Here is a 17577-nt window from a genome sequence, read left to right on the forward strand (position 1 = left end):
TGAATAAGTTTAAGAAGTAGTTATCCCAATGAGTTGAGGAGAAAATTGAAGCACAATGAAGATTGATCCTTTCCTCTTTGAATAGCATTGCATAGCTACTAAATGATAAAACTTGACTTTGAATTTAGGTTATCTGACACCAGAATTTATGTTCTTTTCACTGTAGTGAACCACATCTGCAAAGAGAACTTAGACTTTATAATATCAATGAATTGTATTTAGAGATATATCATCTGAATGAAAGCATATTCACTTTGGTACTTTCTTATTGAGTTTTTCTTTGTCTTTTTCATTTAGGTTTGAACTTGTAAATGAGCTTTTTCCATTCTTCTTCATTGAATGAACAATTTATGTTTCATTTCATTTTTTGCCCTTTATTTTTGCTCTGTTTTCTCATCAGAGAGAATATCTTTATAAGAAAGGACTACATACAGAATATAGTAATGAGAAAGATAAATCTACTTACATAAAGCTTTGTTTATGGGCTACTACCATCTGAATTCCCTAATTTTTGATAATTCCATTTTAAAATTAATATGCTTTCATGTAAATGCACATATATATATAAACATGATTGAATAAATTCAGCCAAAACATAATATTACCTATTCTTAGCATACCTTTAACGATACACAGAATTTACCCATCATGGACTGTTTCTTCATGGTTTATCCATATGACTCGTGGGAAACCCAAGGTAGTAGTCATTTGCTTTTTCCCCCCTAGAAGCTCAGAAGAAGCAATTGGAAGAGAGTATAGAGCTGATCCAAGACGAATGTGTGTCAGAGAATGCAGATCACTCTACAGAGGAGCCTGCTGAAGGAGGGCCAGAAGCGGATGGAGAAGAGATGACTGATGGGATAGAGGAGGACTTCGATGAAGATGGGGGTCATGAGCTGGTAGGAACTAAATATTTGGTGTCCACACCCATTGAGTAAGAGCACTAGTGTGTCAGCAATACATTCATTCTAACATGATTAACTCATTTGGGGAATATTACTTTCTTATTTGCACTATTAAAGGGAACATTAATTTAGTGCTTTGCACATAGTAAGTGCTCAATAATCTTTTTGTTAACAAAATATCAGGATGTAAGGGAAAGAACCATAGAAATAAGCTATATGAGAGTAGGAATAACTAATGTCCCAAATGAAAGATTCTCTTGTGCAAATCCTTCATTGTAGAAGGAATTTTGCATTTGTGAAAGTACAAGATAATTGTATATAAATACAATATACTAGTACTAAATGACCATTTACTAGAAGATACATACCTCTCCTTCTTATTTACTAGTTTTAGTCACTGATGGTAATTATCATTACTGACTGCACAGCCAAAAGTCCTTTCTCCATGCTTTTACTAAAATAGCATTACTCCTTGGAGTATGACTAATTCACCATTTTCAGTGCCTGTTCTATTGATAATCAGTATTTATTATTTGAAAATTTAGCTAAGACCTGATTATTTGTGTTTTATTTTCTCAATTATATAATCGTTATACTGCCCATTTCCAGATGTTCTTTTCCACATAACCACACTAGGAACTTGGTAAATACATAGTGAAGAAGATGTTATCTCTCTTATTTTATCAACCATGAAAATAGATACACTGTATCAAAAAAAAAAACTTACTAAAACAAGGTACAAGGACATGTAGTGTGTCTGTGTGTGTGTGAGAAAGAGAGACCAACTCTTAAATATTTATAGACTGAACTTGTTAAACTTGGCTCATTCCAGGCAATATCAGATTACAATTTTTAAATACTTATTGTTACTTAAGTAATTTTGACATGGTAGTAGCTATTATTTCGGTATGGTAACCACTTTATTGTTAGCTTTAAAGATAGCTTATTTTTACAAAGTTTTGTATTGACATTTAATATTACAGCTCTGTTTAAATTTCCTGGCACTTTTATTTAAACTTTTCAAACATGAGCTTTTAACAGCCACCTCTATTTTTATAAAATTCTGCTGCTGTTTGAAGGACTTAAGTATCTGTTTTTAGAAATATATTGATTTCAGGAATCGACTGATCAAGGTCTACAATAAAGGACAAATATGTTTCGCAGCTTTTCCTTAGGCAGGACTTTTAATTCAACAGCGTGATGTGCTGAATCCATTATAATCAGACTTCTGTTTCACTTTTTCATTGTGTCTACTCATGTGGAGGTTTCTGTAGGGCTCCATATAGTCTTTTCCCATGGGTACCTCTTTGTACTTACTTTAAATTACTCTTCAACAGGACTTTGCATAGCTAGCCTCTCCCTGCTTTTGAGAAATTCTCTTATCTTATCAATTGATTACATCAGTTTCCTATGCTAGAAATTTCCCTTCCGTACTCCTAATTTAATATTGGACTAGTTCAGAGCTTTGTCATCATCCACTTCCTCTTTCTCCACATTTTCTGAAGCTGTCTTCATCAAATAGCAGAATTTTAAACACTATCTACAGTCAAAGAGTTGCTAAACAGACATTTTATTCCTAATCTTTCCCTTGATCTCTAGACTCAAATATTCAGCTGCCTATAACCAAAGATGTCCAATAAACAACTGAAACTTTCCATTTCTAGAAACATTCTTGAGCTTTTTCTAGCTCTTTTATTCTTTCTAAGTCTTGTGCATTCTGATAAATAACATTTCTATCAGTAGTAACCCACAAAAAATAAGATTATGGGTTATATTTTACCTCCATTCCTACTTCTGTTCATTCTACTTACAAATAATAGTCCAGTACTCACTGCATCTCCTCTACAAGTGGACAAACTGAAGCCACCATCTTTCTCTTTTCAAACTTTTGACAGTGTCTAAACTGTTGTTTCAGTTTCAGCTCTTTATTAATTAGAACTGTTGCTGCCTAGAGGTGCTCAGATATTCTCCTTCAACCCTGGTGTTATAATTGGAGACTTTAGGAGATAAAGATTTTTAAAAAGATTTATCTCTTTATTTGGAAAGTCAGAGTTACAAAGAAGGAAGGAGAAACTGAGAAAGAGAGATAGGGAATCTTCCATCCCTGGGTTCACTTCCCAGATGGCCCCAAGGGCCAATACCAGGCCAGGCTGAAGCCAGGAGCCAGGAGCTTCATCCAAGTCTCCCATGCAGGTGGTAGGGCTCAAACATTGGGCTGTCTTCTACTGCTTTTACCAGGACATTAACAGGTAGCAGTATCAGAAGTGGAGCAGCCAGGACTTGAACTGGCACCCATATGTGAAGCAGTGTCACAGATGGCAGTGTTGGCCGGCGCCACAGCTCACTAGGTTAATCCTCCACCTTGCGGCGCCAGCACACCAGGTTCTAGTCCCGGTCGGGGCGCCGGATTCTGTCCCGGTTGCCCCTCTTCCAGGCCAGCTCTCTGCTGTGGCCAGGGAGTGCAGTGGAGGATGGCCCAAGTGCTTGGGCCCTGCACCCCATGGGAGACCAGGCTAAGCACCTGGCTCCTGCCATCGGATCGGCGCGGTGTGCCTGCCGCAGCGCGCTAGCCGCAGCAGTCATTGGAGGGTGAACCAACGGCAAAGGAAGACCTTTCTCTCTGTCTGTCTCTCTCACTGTCCACTCTGCCTGTCAAAAAAAAAAAAAAAAGGTGGCAGTGTTACTCGCTATGCCACAACACCAGCTGCAGGAAACTAAAGAATTAAATATTGTCTCTAGTATGTCATTTGGTTTCTATGACTTGGAAAATAATGAATGAGAAGGAGTTTAATACTTACATCTTGCAATTTAAATGGAAACTAGCGATCAGACAAGAGAGAATTCCCCAGTCTAGTTTCTGCTGTTTTCTCCTTTACAGGCCACATGAATCAAATTATATTAGGTTCCCAAAAAGAAAAGTCAAAGCAAACATTTATTTTTTTGTAATAATGAATTATTATAGATTGGAACAAGAATACAGTATAATTAAGATTTTAGCATGTGCAATAGGAGTAAAGAAATTAGAGCTGCTATCCACATACTTAGGTGACTCTTTAGGGCTAATGTGGAAATATATTCAAAAAGAATGAACAAGGAATAAAAATTGGGTCTGAAGCAAGGGGAAAACATCAAAACGAGCTCATGGAACAGCTCAAGTGGCTCCACTTGAGAACAGTGAGAAGCTAGACATGAGCAAGGCTGTCCATAGAACATTTATTTCTAAATTTCCACTTAGCAAAATTGATTTCTATAAAATAATCCATTCAACTATCATTTAGGAACCTATCATGTATGACCAAGTGCTACAAAAAATACAAAAATAATAAAAATTATTGCTTTTCCCATAAAATGAAATTTAATAAAATGGATTCTTGTCTCAAGAAAGTTGGTGTCCTGTAGAGAGATGACTTATTTCCTCATGTCTAAAAAAATCAGGCTTGGACTTGATAATTTATAAGAATCTAGTCAAAAATAAAAATCTGTGATTCTAAAATATTCTGTACTTATTTGATTTGTTAGTGCATGGAAATCATGATTTTATTTTATTTTATATTGAATTTTTTAAAGATTTTTATGTATTTATTTGAGAGGTAGAGTTACAGATAATGAGAGGGAGAGACAGAGAGAAAGGTTGGTTCTGTTGGTTCACTCCCCAAATGACTGCAACAACCAGAGCTGCGCCAATCTGAAGCCAGGTTCCAGGTGCCTCTTCTTGGTCTCCCATGCAAGACACCAGCCACAGGAGAGAGCTGGATTGGAAGAGGAGCAGCTGGGACTAGAACTGGCACCCATATGGGATGCCAGCACCACAGGCAGAGAATTAACCTACTGTGCATGGCACCGGCCCCTGAATTTTATTTTCAGGCACTATACATGCACTGTTAAACCACGGTTGTACTCCTGTTTCTGCATAAATCTATTAGCAAGTATTTACTGATTGCCACTGATTGAATTGTACTGAGATTTACACAATGGGAATAAAGAAGGAAGATCATATTCTTTCCCTTAAGAAGGATGTGCACTAACTGAAAATAAAGGTCATAGATCAAAAATACAAAGTTGTATACAATGATAAGAGGCACTGTTTACAGGTGGGGAATCATGCATGGCTAGCATATTCAATCAAGTCTTCCTGGCAACAGTGGGATTGGAAGTTTACCTTGAAAGATGCCAGATTGAAGAAATAATACATGCTAAAGTCGAGGAAAGAATATGCAAATCATCCTTCATTGTCCTTGGCTCATTTTTTGAAAAATGAATTTGAAATTCAAAATGCAGTAGGTATTCTACGTGCTAGGTAGGTAGCTAGCAAGGCATATAAAGGTAAGTTCTTTAAATAAAATTATTAGAAACATCACAAATGAGATATTTACCCTTCAAGTTCATTTATTCTCTTCATATCCAACAAGTATACATTTTCCTTTATATAAAATAACATCATCCAAAGTAAAAGTGGCCTCACCGTAATGAAAATACTATGGAAAAGTCCGTGCTTAGTACTCTGCTAATTAAAAAAGCTAATGAACTCTTCTTCCCAGGTGAATGAGAAAAGGCTTCTGTGCACAACCTTGGACATTACTAAGCTGTCAACTGCATTATGGAGCCTTAGGGAGGCTGAAGCAGTATTTTCCAAAGCAAAGTTCATCATAGACCTAAGGTGCTTGCTAAAAGTGTTGGTGAGGATGTGGAGAAAAGAGAACCTCCATACTCTGGTGGTGGACATTCAAATTAGTACTACCATTGTGGAAAACAGTGTGGAGATTCCTCAGAAAACTAACATTTCATTCCAGAGGGAATGAAATCAGTCTAAGAGCCATGTATACTTTTATGTTTATTGCAGCACTATTCACAATAGCCAAACAATGGAAACAATGTGTCCATCTGCTGATAATTGTATAAAGAAAATATGGTATATTTGCACAAGACACTACCACTCAGCTATAAAAAAAAAAAAAAAAGATCTAGTCTTGCCATTTGGAACTGGGGGACATTATGTTATGTAAAATAAGCTAAGCACAGAAAGACAAGTATAACATTCTCACTCATGTGGATTCAAACAAAGCTTCTCACAGAAGCTAAATGGTAGATACCAGAAGCTGGGGAGGTAAATGGGAATGAAATGTTAGGTGGAAGTTGCCTAAGTTGTAGTTGGATAAGAAGAAGAAGTTCTGGGATTCTATTGTACAGCAGGGCAATTATAGACGATGTTGTATTTTTCTTTAAAAGACAACTGAAGAGTAGGATTTTGAATGTTTTCACCATAAAGAAACATTAAAGTTTGAATACACAGATGTATTTCCTCTTATTGGACATTAGACATTGTATATATGTATATGAAAACATCACACGGTACTCCATAAATATGTACAGTTTTTATGTTAAAGATTTTAAGTAATACTTCAAAACCATAAAATTTAATAGGTTCACATTTTAGAAAAGAAAATATGAATAAACAATATTAAGTTTTACATTAAGTATGGTTTTTAAACATCCTTTACAAAACAGCAGCTGATATTATTTTATTATTAAAGGCAGTTAACATAAAAAAGCTGACACAGACTATCTGGGAAAGCAGCCCAGGAATCTTTACTTTTTTCAGACTGAGGTTTGAAACTACAGAGCTAACCCATCAATTCTCAGAGGAAACTACAGACAGGTAAAACATTTAAATGGATTAAGAATTTGAGTTCTTTGGATTCCACTTGTAATTACTCTGCTTTTGCTTACTATACACAATAAAATCAGGGAAATCTAGTAAGAATCCATAATAGAATTAGCTAGCTGGATTATATAATATTTTGGCATGCAAACTCAGTTCTATGTTGTAATACATCTTTCAGAAGTTAACAAAATGTTCAACTAAACAGGAAATCACATGGGCTTATGAATTTCTCAGACCACAAATCCATTCTTGCCTTTGAGGAGGACTCATAGCAGGCATTCAGATACACCACAGAAAAACTGGGACGCATAAACCATTCAGATCAATATTCTCCATTTTCTTTATTGGCAAGACTGACACTGTCTCTTTTTGAAACTTTTTGTTCCTTTCCTAATGAGATCCTTCATGTGGAAGCTTTCCCTTATCAACTGTGCTTCTATTTGTTTTTATTGTCATTTGGCATGAATGTTAACTAGAGAACAAACAAGAGTTTTCTGGAGACAAATTCCCCAAAGATAATGCCAACTGAATTGGTTAGAAGTATAAATCACCAGGAAGCAAGAAAGTAGTTATTTAATGTTTTATTCGGGGCAAGTACTTTCAGCGTAGTGTTCAAAGACCTTCAGCATGAACACTATCAACCCATCGTACACTATCTTCCCTGTCTTCCAGAGAACACAATGAAGACAGCATAAAGAAAGACATTTAGTAACCTGGATGGAGTTAGGGGCAGAATGAACAAATGTAGTCCATGTGTCCTGGAGGTAACCTGGCCAGACCGATGTGCAGCTGAAGCATGAATGGCCAGGGCCATGACAGCCAATTGGCCAGCTCTTCTCAGTATAAATGGGATATGGCTAAGCCTTTCCGTGTGAGGCAAAGGGCTTGAAAAGCAGACATGTTTGCTTCTGGTTTTCTGCTCTGGAATCCCACCTCTTCAGCATCACTGATCCCTCAACAAGCGCTCCTCATAATGCATTTTAGACGGCCACGCTTCACATCTGTTCTAATTAAATCACCTTTATTGTAGCTAAAGGATTAAAGGACGTTGCCTAGCCCTTTAGAGCAATTTTTTTTTAAGCTTCAGGTCTCTCCTCCTCTTCTTACAGAATCACTAACGCCATCATGAGGAGCCCATTATCATGGCCTAGTAGAATTCCAGTTGCCTGGAGAGGCCCCACCTCCAACCCCTTAACATAATGAGTTTGGGAATTACATTTCAAACACTCAAATTTGGGGTGACAATTTCAAACAATAGTATTCGTGATCATCTCATTTTGCAAGTGATGCTTTTAACAAAACATTACATTTCTGGTATTGTAATCTTCAAATGGAACTAGGTTCTTTCAAGGCCCTTAGAGTATTCAATTTTTTAAAAAAGCACTTCTTGTTTGATAAGAAACCCTTCAGGAAACAAATGTAATATTCTGAAGAGAATACTTTGATTTCATCTTCTTAAATCTTTCTTTGATTTTGTCATTGCTTGCTTTGTCAATTCAAAAATAATTCTTTTTAACTCTACATTTTATGGAATTTCTCTTCTTAAGGAGAACATCAACCATAGTCTGTGATGCTAGTATAGTTTTTACTGTCATTTGTTGTCATTTGTTTTCTTTTTTTTTCAACTTTTATTTAATAAATATAAATTTCCAAAGTATAACTTTTGGATTATAGTGGCTTTTCCCCCATAACCTCCCTCCCACCCACAACCATCCATCTCCCACTCCCTCTCCCATCCCATTCTTCATCAAGATTCATTTTCAATTATTCTTATATACAGAAAATCAACTTAGTATACACCCACACAGACATATACAAAGTATAGAGTACTGTTTGAGTAGTAGTTTTACCATTAATTCACATAGTACAACACATTAAGGACAGAAATCCTAAATGGGAAGCAGGTGCACAGTGATTCCTGTTGTTGATTTAACAATTGACACTCTTATTTATGACATCAGTAATCACCTGAGGCTCTTGTCATGAACTGCCAAGGCTATGGAATCCTTTTGAATTCACAGACTCCAACCTTATTTAGACAAGGTCTTAGTCAAAGTGGAAGTTCTCTCCTCCCTTCAGAGAAAGGTACCTCCTTCATTGATGGCCCGTTCTTTCTGCTGGGATCTCACTCACAGAGATCTTTCATTTAGGTCATTTTTTTTACAACAGTGTCTTGGCTTTCCATCACTGTGAAACTTTCATGGGCTTTTTAGCCAGATCCGAATGCCTTAAGGGCTGATTCTGAGGCCAGAGTGCTGTTTAGGACATCTGCCGTTCTATGAGTCTGCTGTGTATCCTGCTTCCCATGTAGGATCTATCTCTCCTTTTCTGTCAATTATTATTTGCAGACACTGGTCTTGTTTATATAATCTCTTTGACACTTAATCCTATCATTATGATCAATTATGAACTTAAATTGATCACCTTGACTAGTAAGATGGCATCGGTACATGCAACCTTTATGGGATTGAATTGGAATCCCCTGGCATGTTTCTAACTCTACCATTTGGGGTAAGTCCGAGTGAGCATGTTCCAAACTGTACATCTCCTCCCTCTTTTATTCCCACTCTTATATTTAACAGGGATCACTTTTCAGTTAAATTTAAACACTTAAGAATAATTGTGTGTTAGTTAAAGAGTTCAGCCAATGGTAGTTAAGTAGAACAAAAAAAAAATACTAAAAGAAATAAAATAGTAAGTTGTTCCTTGAAAGTCAGGACAGGAGCTGATCAAGACATTGTTTCTCATAGTGTCCATTTCACTTCGACAGGTTTTCTTTTAGGTGCTCAGTTAATTGTCACTGATCAGGGAGAACATATGATATTTGGCCCTTTGGGACTGGATTATTTCACTCAGCATGATGTGTTCCAGATTCCTCCATTTTGTTGCAAATGACTGGGTTTCATTTTTACTGCGGTATAGTATTCTAAAGAGTACATATCCCATAATTTCTTTATCCAGTCTACTGTTGATGGGCATTTAGGTTGATTCCATATCTTAGCTATTGTGAACTGAGCTGCAATAAACATTGAGGTGCAGACAGCTTTTGTGTTTGCCAATTTAATTTTCTTTGGGTAAATTCCAAGGAGTGGGGTTGCTGGGTTGTATGGCAGGGCTATATTCAGGTTTCTGAGGAATCTCCAAATTGTGTTCCATAGTGGCTTTATCAGTTTGCATTCCCACCAACAGTGGGTTAGTGTCCCTTTTTCCCCACATCCTCGCCATCATCTGTTGTTGGTAGATTTTTGTATGTGAGCCATTCTACCCGGGGTGAGGTGAAACCTCATTGTGGTTTTGATTTGCATTTCCCTGATGGCTAATGATCCTGAACACTTTTTCATGTGTCTGTTTTCTTTTGGATTTCCTCTTTAGAAAAATGTCTATTTAGTGTCATTTGTTTTCTGACTTGTGATCTGGTCATGAATTTGGTAATCTGAGCATGTGAGAAGCCTGATATATCACATTTTCTTTTGCCATGCAGCCACTTGTTAATGAAAACAGCCAAAAATATGTACTTTAATGAAATACGTTAAGTCTAGTGCTGTTACACATATTTTATTTGCTAAAGATTCAACAATAAGGAATTGTAGTTTCTGAATTATACATCTCTCACTACAAAAGAAGGAATGCAATAACTTGAACAAAAAGATAAGGAGAGAATGTGACATTATGCATGAATTATGCAATACTAGTGGGGAACAAGTTGACAGAGCAAATTAATCTGAACAGATTTAACTAAGGTTGTCACATCTTACCTGGTTCTTGAAGAATTAAAAAAATGGGTTCAAGATAAACAACAGATTAAACAATATTACATCAAAAGTGAATGCGAAGATTTTTAAGTTTCATGGGAAGGGTTATTATGAAAAAGCTAAGCATGAATTTAAAAATTTTTATGCAAAATTAACTTCTTAATTTTTTATTTAAATATTTTAATAAACATAAAACTTATAGATATTTATGTGACATTATGTGATATTTTGTTACATGTATAAATTGTGTAATGTCCAATCGGGGTAAATATAATTATCATTTCAAACATTTAACATTTCTTTACAGTGAAAACATCGAAAAATCCTATCTTCTATTTTTTATAGAAAAATATACAGTAATATTATCTATCTTAAACCTACTGTGAAATAGAACCCCAGAACTTTCTCCTATCTAGCTTTAACTTAGTACTTGTCAATCAACTTTTCCAAGTCTCACCCTCTACACTTCCCTCTCCAGTCTCTCATAACCACACCTGCATTTTAAGTTATAAAAGATTCTGTTTTTATTAAATCCTCCATTTAAGTGAAATCATATGATATTTTTCTTTCTGCACTTGGCTTATTTCACTTAACTAATAACCTCAAGTTCTATCCATGTTTTTAAAAATGATAAGATTTCAGCCTTTCATGTCAGAATGATATTCCATTGAATATACGGACCACATTTTCTGTACCCTTTCGTCAGTTGATGGACAGGCTGTTTTAATTTCATGCCTATTATGAATAGTGCTGCAATAAACAAGGGGGTACGAATGTCGCTTCAACAGATAGATTTCATCTCTCATGGGTATGTAGTGTTGTTGAATCAAATGATAGTTCTGTTTTTAGCTTTATGAAGATTCTCTGTACTGTTTTCACAATGGTTGTACTAATTTACATTCCCACCAACTGTGTGCAAGGATTCTCTCTTCTCCTCCTCTTCATCAAAACTTATTATCTTTAGTCTGTCTTTTTTATAACAGCCAGTCTCATTATGGTTTTGATCTGCATTTCCCTGATGATTACTGAAGTTGAGAATTTTTCCATTCATCTATTGGTTATTTATATGTCTTCCTTTGATAAATGTAGTTTAGATTGTGGCATATTTATTAATTGTATTATATCCTTTTTGATACTGAGTTGTTTGATTTCTTGATGTATTATATTCTTGATATTAACCCCTTGTCAGATGTACAGCTTACAAATGTTTCCACTCATTCTATGCGTTTTCTCTGCTCTTTGATTATTTCCTTTGCTGTGCAGAAACTCTAGTTTGATGAAATTCCATTTGTCTACTTTTGCTTTCATTCCTTATGCTTTTGGGGATTAACCCAGAATATCTTTGCCCATTTTGACAACCTGAAGTGTTTTCATTATGTTTTCTTCTAACAGCCCCAAAGTTTCAGGTCTCACAGTTAGGTCTTTAATCCTTTTATAGCTGATTTTTTTGTAAACAGTTGGAGACAGAATCTAGTTTCATTCTGTGTGTGTGTGTGTGTGTGTGCATGTATCCAGTCTTTCCAGCACCATTCATTAACAAGACTATCCTTCTAATATATGTTGCTAGCACCCATCTCAAAGAGCAGTTACCTTCAAAAATGAGCATACTTCTAGGATCTCTATTCTGTTCTGGTGGTCTGTGTATCTGTTTCTATGCCAGTACTATGCTGTTTTTTAAAAAAAATTTTTAATGATTTATTTATTTATTTGAAACTTAGAGTTACAGAGAGAGAAGGAGAGGCAGAGAGAGAGAAATCTTCCATCCACTGGTTCACTCCCCAACTGGCCACAATGGCTGGAGCTGTGCTGATCCGAAGCCAGGTACCAGGAGCTTCTTCCGGGTCTCCCACGCAGGTGCAGGGGCCCAAGCACTTGGGCCATCTTCTACTGCTTTCCCAGGCCACAGCAGAAAGCTGGATTGGAAGTGGAGCAGCCAGGACTCAAACCGGCACCCACATGGGATGCCAGCACTGTAGGTGGCAGCTTTACCCACTACTAAACTGCGCCGGCCCCTCACTTTGCTGTTTTAATCACTTTCGCTTTGAAATTCATTTTAAACTCAGATAGTATAATATCTCTTGCTTTGTCTTTTTTTTTCAAGATCTCTTTAACTACTTGGGATCTTCCATGCTTCCATACAAGTTTTAGTGATATTTTTTCTAGTTCCGTGAAAGTGTCTTTGGGAGTTGGATAGAGATCACATGATTCTAAATCCCTTTTGGCAGCATGCACATTTTAATAATAGTGATTCTTGTAATCCATAAATTGCATTTCTTTGTGTTTTATTTAATTTCTTTCATTAGTGATGTATAGTTTTCATTATAGAAATCCTTCACTCCCTAGATTAAATTTATTCCCAGATACTTGTTATACCTATCCGCAATGGGACTGCTTTCTTGATTGATATTTCAGATAATTCACTATGGCATATAACATCACTACTCATTTTTGTACATTGATTTTATATCCTGCAACTTTGCTGAACTTGTTTATTAATTCAAACATATTTTTGGTGGAATCTTTGGAGTTTTACAGATGTAAGATCATGTCATCTGGAAACAGCGACAATTTGACTTTTTTCTTTCCATTTTATGTGTCCTTTATTTCTTTCTCTAGCTGGGATCTCCACTACTATGTTGAATAAAAAATGGTGAAAGTGGGCATCCTTATCTTCTCCAATATCCTAGTGAGGAAGCCTTCAACTTTTCTCCATTCAAGAATATGCTAGCAGCTGACTTGTTACATATGCCTTTTGTTATATTGAGATATGATCCATCTATAGCTAATTGCTCAAAGTTTTTATTATAATAGGATGTTGAATTTTCATTCAATGCTTTCTTCATCTATTGGGATAATAACACAATTTTGTCCTTCATTCTTTTAATGCAGTGTGTTATATTTACTGAATTGCATGTTTTGAACCACCTTTGCATCCTAGGGTTGAATATCAGTTGATTTTGGTGAATGGTCTTTTTAATGTGTTGTTGTATTCAGTTTGCTAGTATGTTGTTGAGTATTTTTGCATCTATATTCATCAAAAATATTGGCCTCCTTGTCTGGTTTTGGTATTAAGGTAATGTTGGCCTCACAGAATGAATTTGGAAGAATTTCCACATCTGTTTTGAAATAATCTAAGAAAGATTGGTGCTAATTCCTCTTTAAGTGTTTGGTAGAATTCACAATGTAGCTATCTGGTTGTGGGCTTTTCTTTTATGAATTTTTTTTAATACTGAGTAAATCTCACTATGCATTATTGGACTGTTTAGATATTCTATTTCCTCATGATTCAATCTGAGTAACGTGTGTGTGTCCAAGAATTTCCTCTGGATTATCAAATTTGTTGCCATCAAGTTCATAGTAATCTCTAACAATCCTGTGTATTTCTGTGATGGCAGTGGTAGTGTCTCCATGTTCATTTCTAATTCTGTTCATTTGAAGTATCACTCTTTTTCTTGGTTTATCTAGCTAAGAGTTTATGTATTTTGTCTTTTTTTTTTTTTTTTTTTTTTTTTTTTTTTTTTTTTGCTCTACTGGGGCTCTTTTATTAAATAGATGGGACAATCTGGAAAGAATTGGACACCTTACACATCACAAGGTCGTCAAAATGGTACAACTGCTTTGGGAAACATAGTTAATCCTAAGTTAAACATAAAGCTACCATACAATCAAGTAATTCCATTCCTGGGTGTAAACCAAAAGGAAGGAAGATATATTTTCACACAAAAACTTGCATTTGCATTTTTTTTTTTTTTAGTTTTTACTATATTTTTTTTTCTTTTTTCTTTTTTTTTTTTAACTTTTATTTAATGCATATAAATTTCCAAAGTACGACTTATGGATTACAATGGCTTCCCCCCAATACCGTCCCTCCCACCCACAACCCTCCCCTTTCCCACTCCCTCTCCCCTTCCATTCACATCAAGATTCATTTTCGATTATCTTAATATACAGAAGATCAGCTTAGTATACATTAAGTATGGATTTCAACAGTTTGCTCCCACACAGAAACATAAAGTGAAAAATAATAGATGATTTTTGTCTTTTCCAAGAACCAGCTCTATGCTTCATTTGGTTTTGGTTTCTACGCCATTTACGTATGCTCTGAGTTTTATTATTTCTTTCATTTTACCAATTTTGGATTTGATTTGCTTTTTTAAATATTTTATTTATTTATTTGAGATGTAGAGTTATAGACACAGAGAGGGAGAGACAGAGAGAAAGGATTTCCATCTACTGGTTCACTCCCCAAATGGCTGCAGCGGCCAGAGCTGAGCCTATCTGAAGCCAGGAACCAGGAGCTTCCTCAGATTCTCCCATGTGGGTGTAGAGGCCTAAGTACTTGGGCCATCTTCTACTGCTTTCCCAGGCCAAAGCAGAGAGCTGGATCGGAGGAAGAGCAGCCAGGACACAAACTGACGCCTATATAGGATTCCAGTGCTACAGACAGAGGCCCAGCCCACTACGCCACAGTGCCAGCCCTTGCTTTGTTCTTGTCCTTCTTGTTCCTTTAGGTGAAGCAAGAACTTATTTATTTAAGATTGTTCTGGTTTTTGTATCCAGGCATTGATTGTTATCAGATTCCCTCTGAGTACTGATTTTGATGTATTCCATAGGTTTGAACATGCTGTGTTTCCATTTCCAGTTGTTTCAAGAAATTTCACTGATTCCTTCCTTGATCCGTTGATTTTTCAGGAATAAGTTGTTTAATTTCCAAGTATTTGTGTAGTTGACAACATTTTTCTTCTTTTAGTTTCAGTCTCACTGTATTGTGGGCAGAAAAGATACAATTTATTTTTAATATGAAAACTTTTAAATTAATTGAGATTTGTTTTGTGATCTGCCAAATGATCTATCCTGGAAAATGTTCCATGTGCTGTTGAGAACAATGTGTATTCTGCAGCTGTTGGGTGGAAGTTTCTGTAGATGTCTGTTAGGTCCAATTGATCTAACATGCAATTTAACTATGCTGCTGCTTTTTGATTTTCTGTCTAGATGATCTGTCCATTATTGAAATAAGGGAGTTAACATCTACTACTTTTATGGTATTGGAGTTTATCTTTCCATTTAGATCTATTAATATTTGCTTTATCTATTTTTGCACTCCAGTAAAGGGTGTATATATACCTATAATTGTTATTTCCTCTTGCTGGATTGAACCCTTCGTCATTTTATAATGAGCTTCCTGGCACTGAGTTCCAAAGCAATCCAGTAATTCTTTGCAGTCTGCTCAAAATTGTAGGAGAGGTGAAACAAAACAACTTCTCAGCTTCTCAGGAAAGCCCTAAGGGTGTCACTCCTGGGTTTCACAGTCACTGGGTTCTGTGCAATCTCGGATGTATATACTAGGCCCATAAGAAGCCAGCAGTGCTACGTGCCAAAAAATAATTGTCTTACCAGGATACAGGTCTATGCCTAATACTGGAACAAGTCTGGAGACTGTCCATAGGCACTGGCTTAGGCATGGACACCATTAGGATCTGTCAGTACTGGGCTTTACCAGTCCAGCTCTGGCTTACATGACTCATTCCGTTGATCTCTTGATATTTGTTTGAGGTTGGTGTAGTGTGATAAGGGCAGCATCATACCTAGCGGGATTGGTACCAGCCTGGTCATGCCTAGGACTCACAGTGCCTGGCTCTCCCAAAATCCTGGGACTGCCCTCCATGCTCACCAGTAGCTGGAAGTGACACACACCAAAATGAGACCAATCCACCAGAGTCCGGGTCATAATTTGATGCCAGGCAAATCTAGAGCCTTAGTCTGCGAGCAGTGACTCAAGGAGACTTTTGGACTTTATCAGGTGCCAGGCCTTAGCATGGAAGGCCCAGCTTTAAACTCCAAAGCACAGTCATAATCTCCCTCTCCCTGGCCTTTCCAAGAGGATGGAGTTTCACTTTCTGACAGCAGTTGGGAGAGGGGTGACAGAGGCCACCTGGCTGTGGAAGTTCCAGATATGTACTCTGCAGGTCAAAGGCCTTTGGAACTGGAGCTGATGGGCTCAGCCTGATTGAATTGTTTCTCACGGGGCTTTGTTTAAGATTCAGTTCATTCTGCCCCTCCCAAGTGGAAGGCATCACTCACACCCCACTCGGTGGAGCTGGAGGAGGGGCGATGTGGTGAACTCTCTTCCTTTCTTCAGTGCAATATCTCTTATAACAAGATGAGGCCCACTGGGTGTCTCATTTGGCAGCTCTTGTGAAGGTGAGCTGTATAGCTGTTCATGTTGGTGTCTCTGTGGGGAGGTGATCACTGGAGCTTCTTACTCAGCCACCATCTTAGTTCTGCTCTTATCTTTTAATTCCGTTTATCCCCACAAGCTTTTAGAAGTATCCTCATCCATGAAGTAGAAAGGCTTAAGAGAATTTTGAATGTCTATTGGGAAGTTGCTAGTTCAATTTGGCTGAAGCAATAGAACTCAAGAGGATGGTTCCAGGACCAACAGCAGCAAATTATGTTGCAACTTTTTAGAAATGTAGATTCTCAGGCTGTAACAATCACACTTGATCAGAAGTTTTGAAGGTGGATTCCAACAATCTTTTTTTAATTTTATTAATATAAAGAGAACATAGTTCATGTATTTCATAGAAACAATTCTAAGAAGGAAACCATAGTTGCTTCCTATCCTCCCTCCCTTAAGCCTCCTTCCATCATTCCTTTATTTTTCTCCTTTAATTTTTGTAAAAAACTTTTTTGCATTTCATATATACAGTTTAAGAACACAGTGATACTTCCCACCATGCTGCTCCTAACTCACTCATTCCCACCTTCCTCCTCCTTCATTTCTTCTTTTTCTTTCAATTTTTATGGTGATATATTTTTAATTTTCTTTATAATCACAAGCTCCACCAAATAAAGAATTCAACTAGCAGTAAATAGAAAAGTCACTGTTCCTCAAGAGTATAGACAAAAGCTTTAAACAATAATCATATCTCAAAATGTCAATTTTGTGTATATTAATGAGTTTTCCAGGTGACTCTGAAGCCTACAGATGTTTGAGATTACTGGAGTAGAGCAGCAGAGTTTTCAAATGTGGGTGCACACTGCATCACCAATAGTGTTCATAATGATGATGATGATGATTACAATAAACAAATTACAGGGGCCATAACAACAAGCCATAATGATTAAATCAGATTTGTGGGGAATGAGGGCAGACGATTTTTTATTATAGAGTCAGGGTTGAAAAACACATGTGTGGTTCATGAAGAAGGAAGAACAAATATTCATCCCTTATTAAAGAAAATATCAGCACATAAAA

General features: G+C 36.6%; 1 protein-coding gene across 9 annotated transcripts in view; it reads left to right on the top strand.

Annotated features, from left to right (window-relative positions):
• Nucleotides 1–17577, top strand: part of RALYL (RALY RNA binding protein like) — an 837272-nt gene that overhangs the window by 783407 nt on the left and 36288 nt on the right. For 7 of the 9 annotated variants that reach the window (XM_017341419.4, XM_089335473.1, XM_017341418.4 and 4 more), the window contains one exon: nt 727–899. The exons of the other annotated variants lie outside the window; for them this stretch is intronic. In XM_017341419.4, the coding sequence (XP_017196908.1) occupies nt 727–899 (173 nt within the window). The remainder of the gene's footprint in view (nt 1–726; nt 900–17577) is intronic. 9 annotated transcript variants of the gene reach the window in all.

This window comes from Oryctolagus cuniculus, chromosome 6, assembly GCF_051225735.1.
Source record: "Oryctolagus cuniculus isolate XC-2025 breed Fujian yellow rabbit chromosome 6, ASM5122573v1, whole genome shotgun sequence".
Taxonomy (NCBI): domain Eukaryota; kingdom Metazoa; phylum Chordata; class Mammalia; order Lagomorpha; family Leporidae; genus Oryctolagus; species Oryctolagus cuniculus.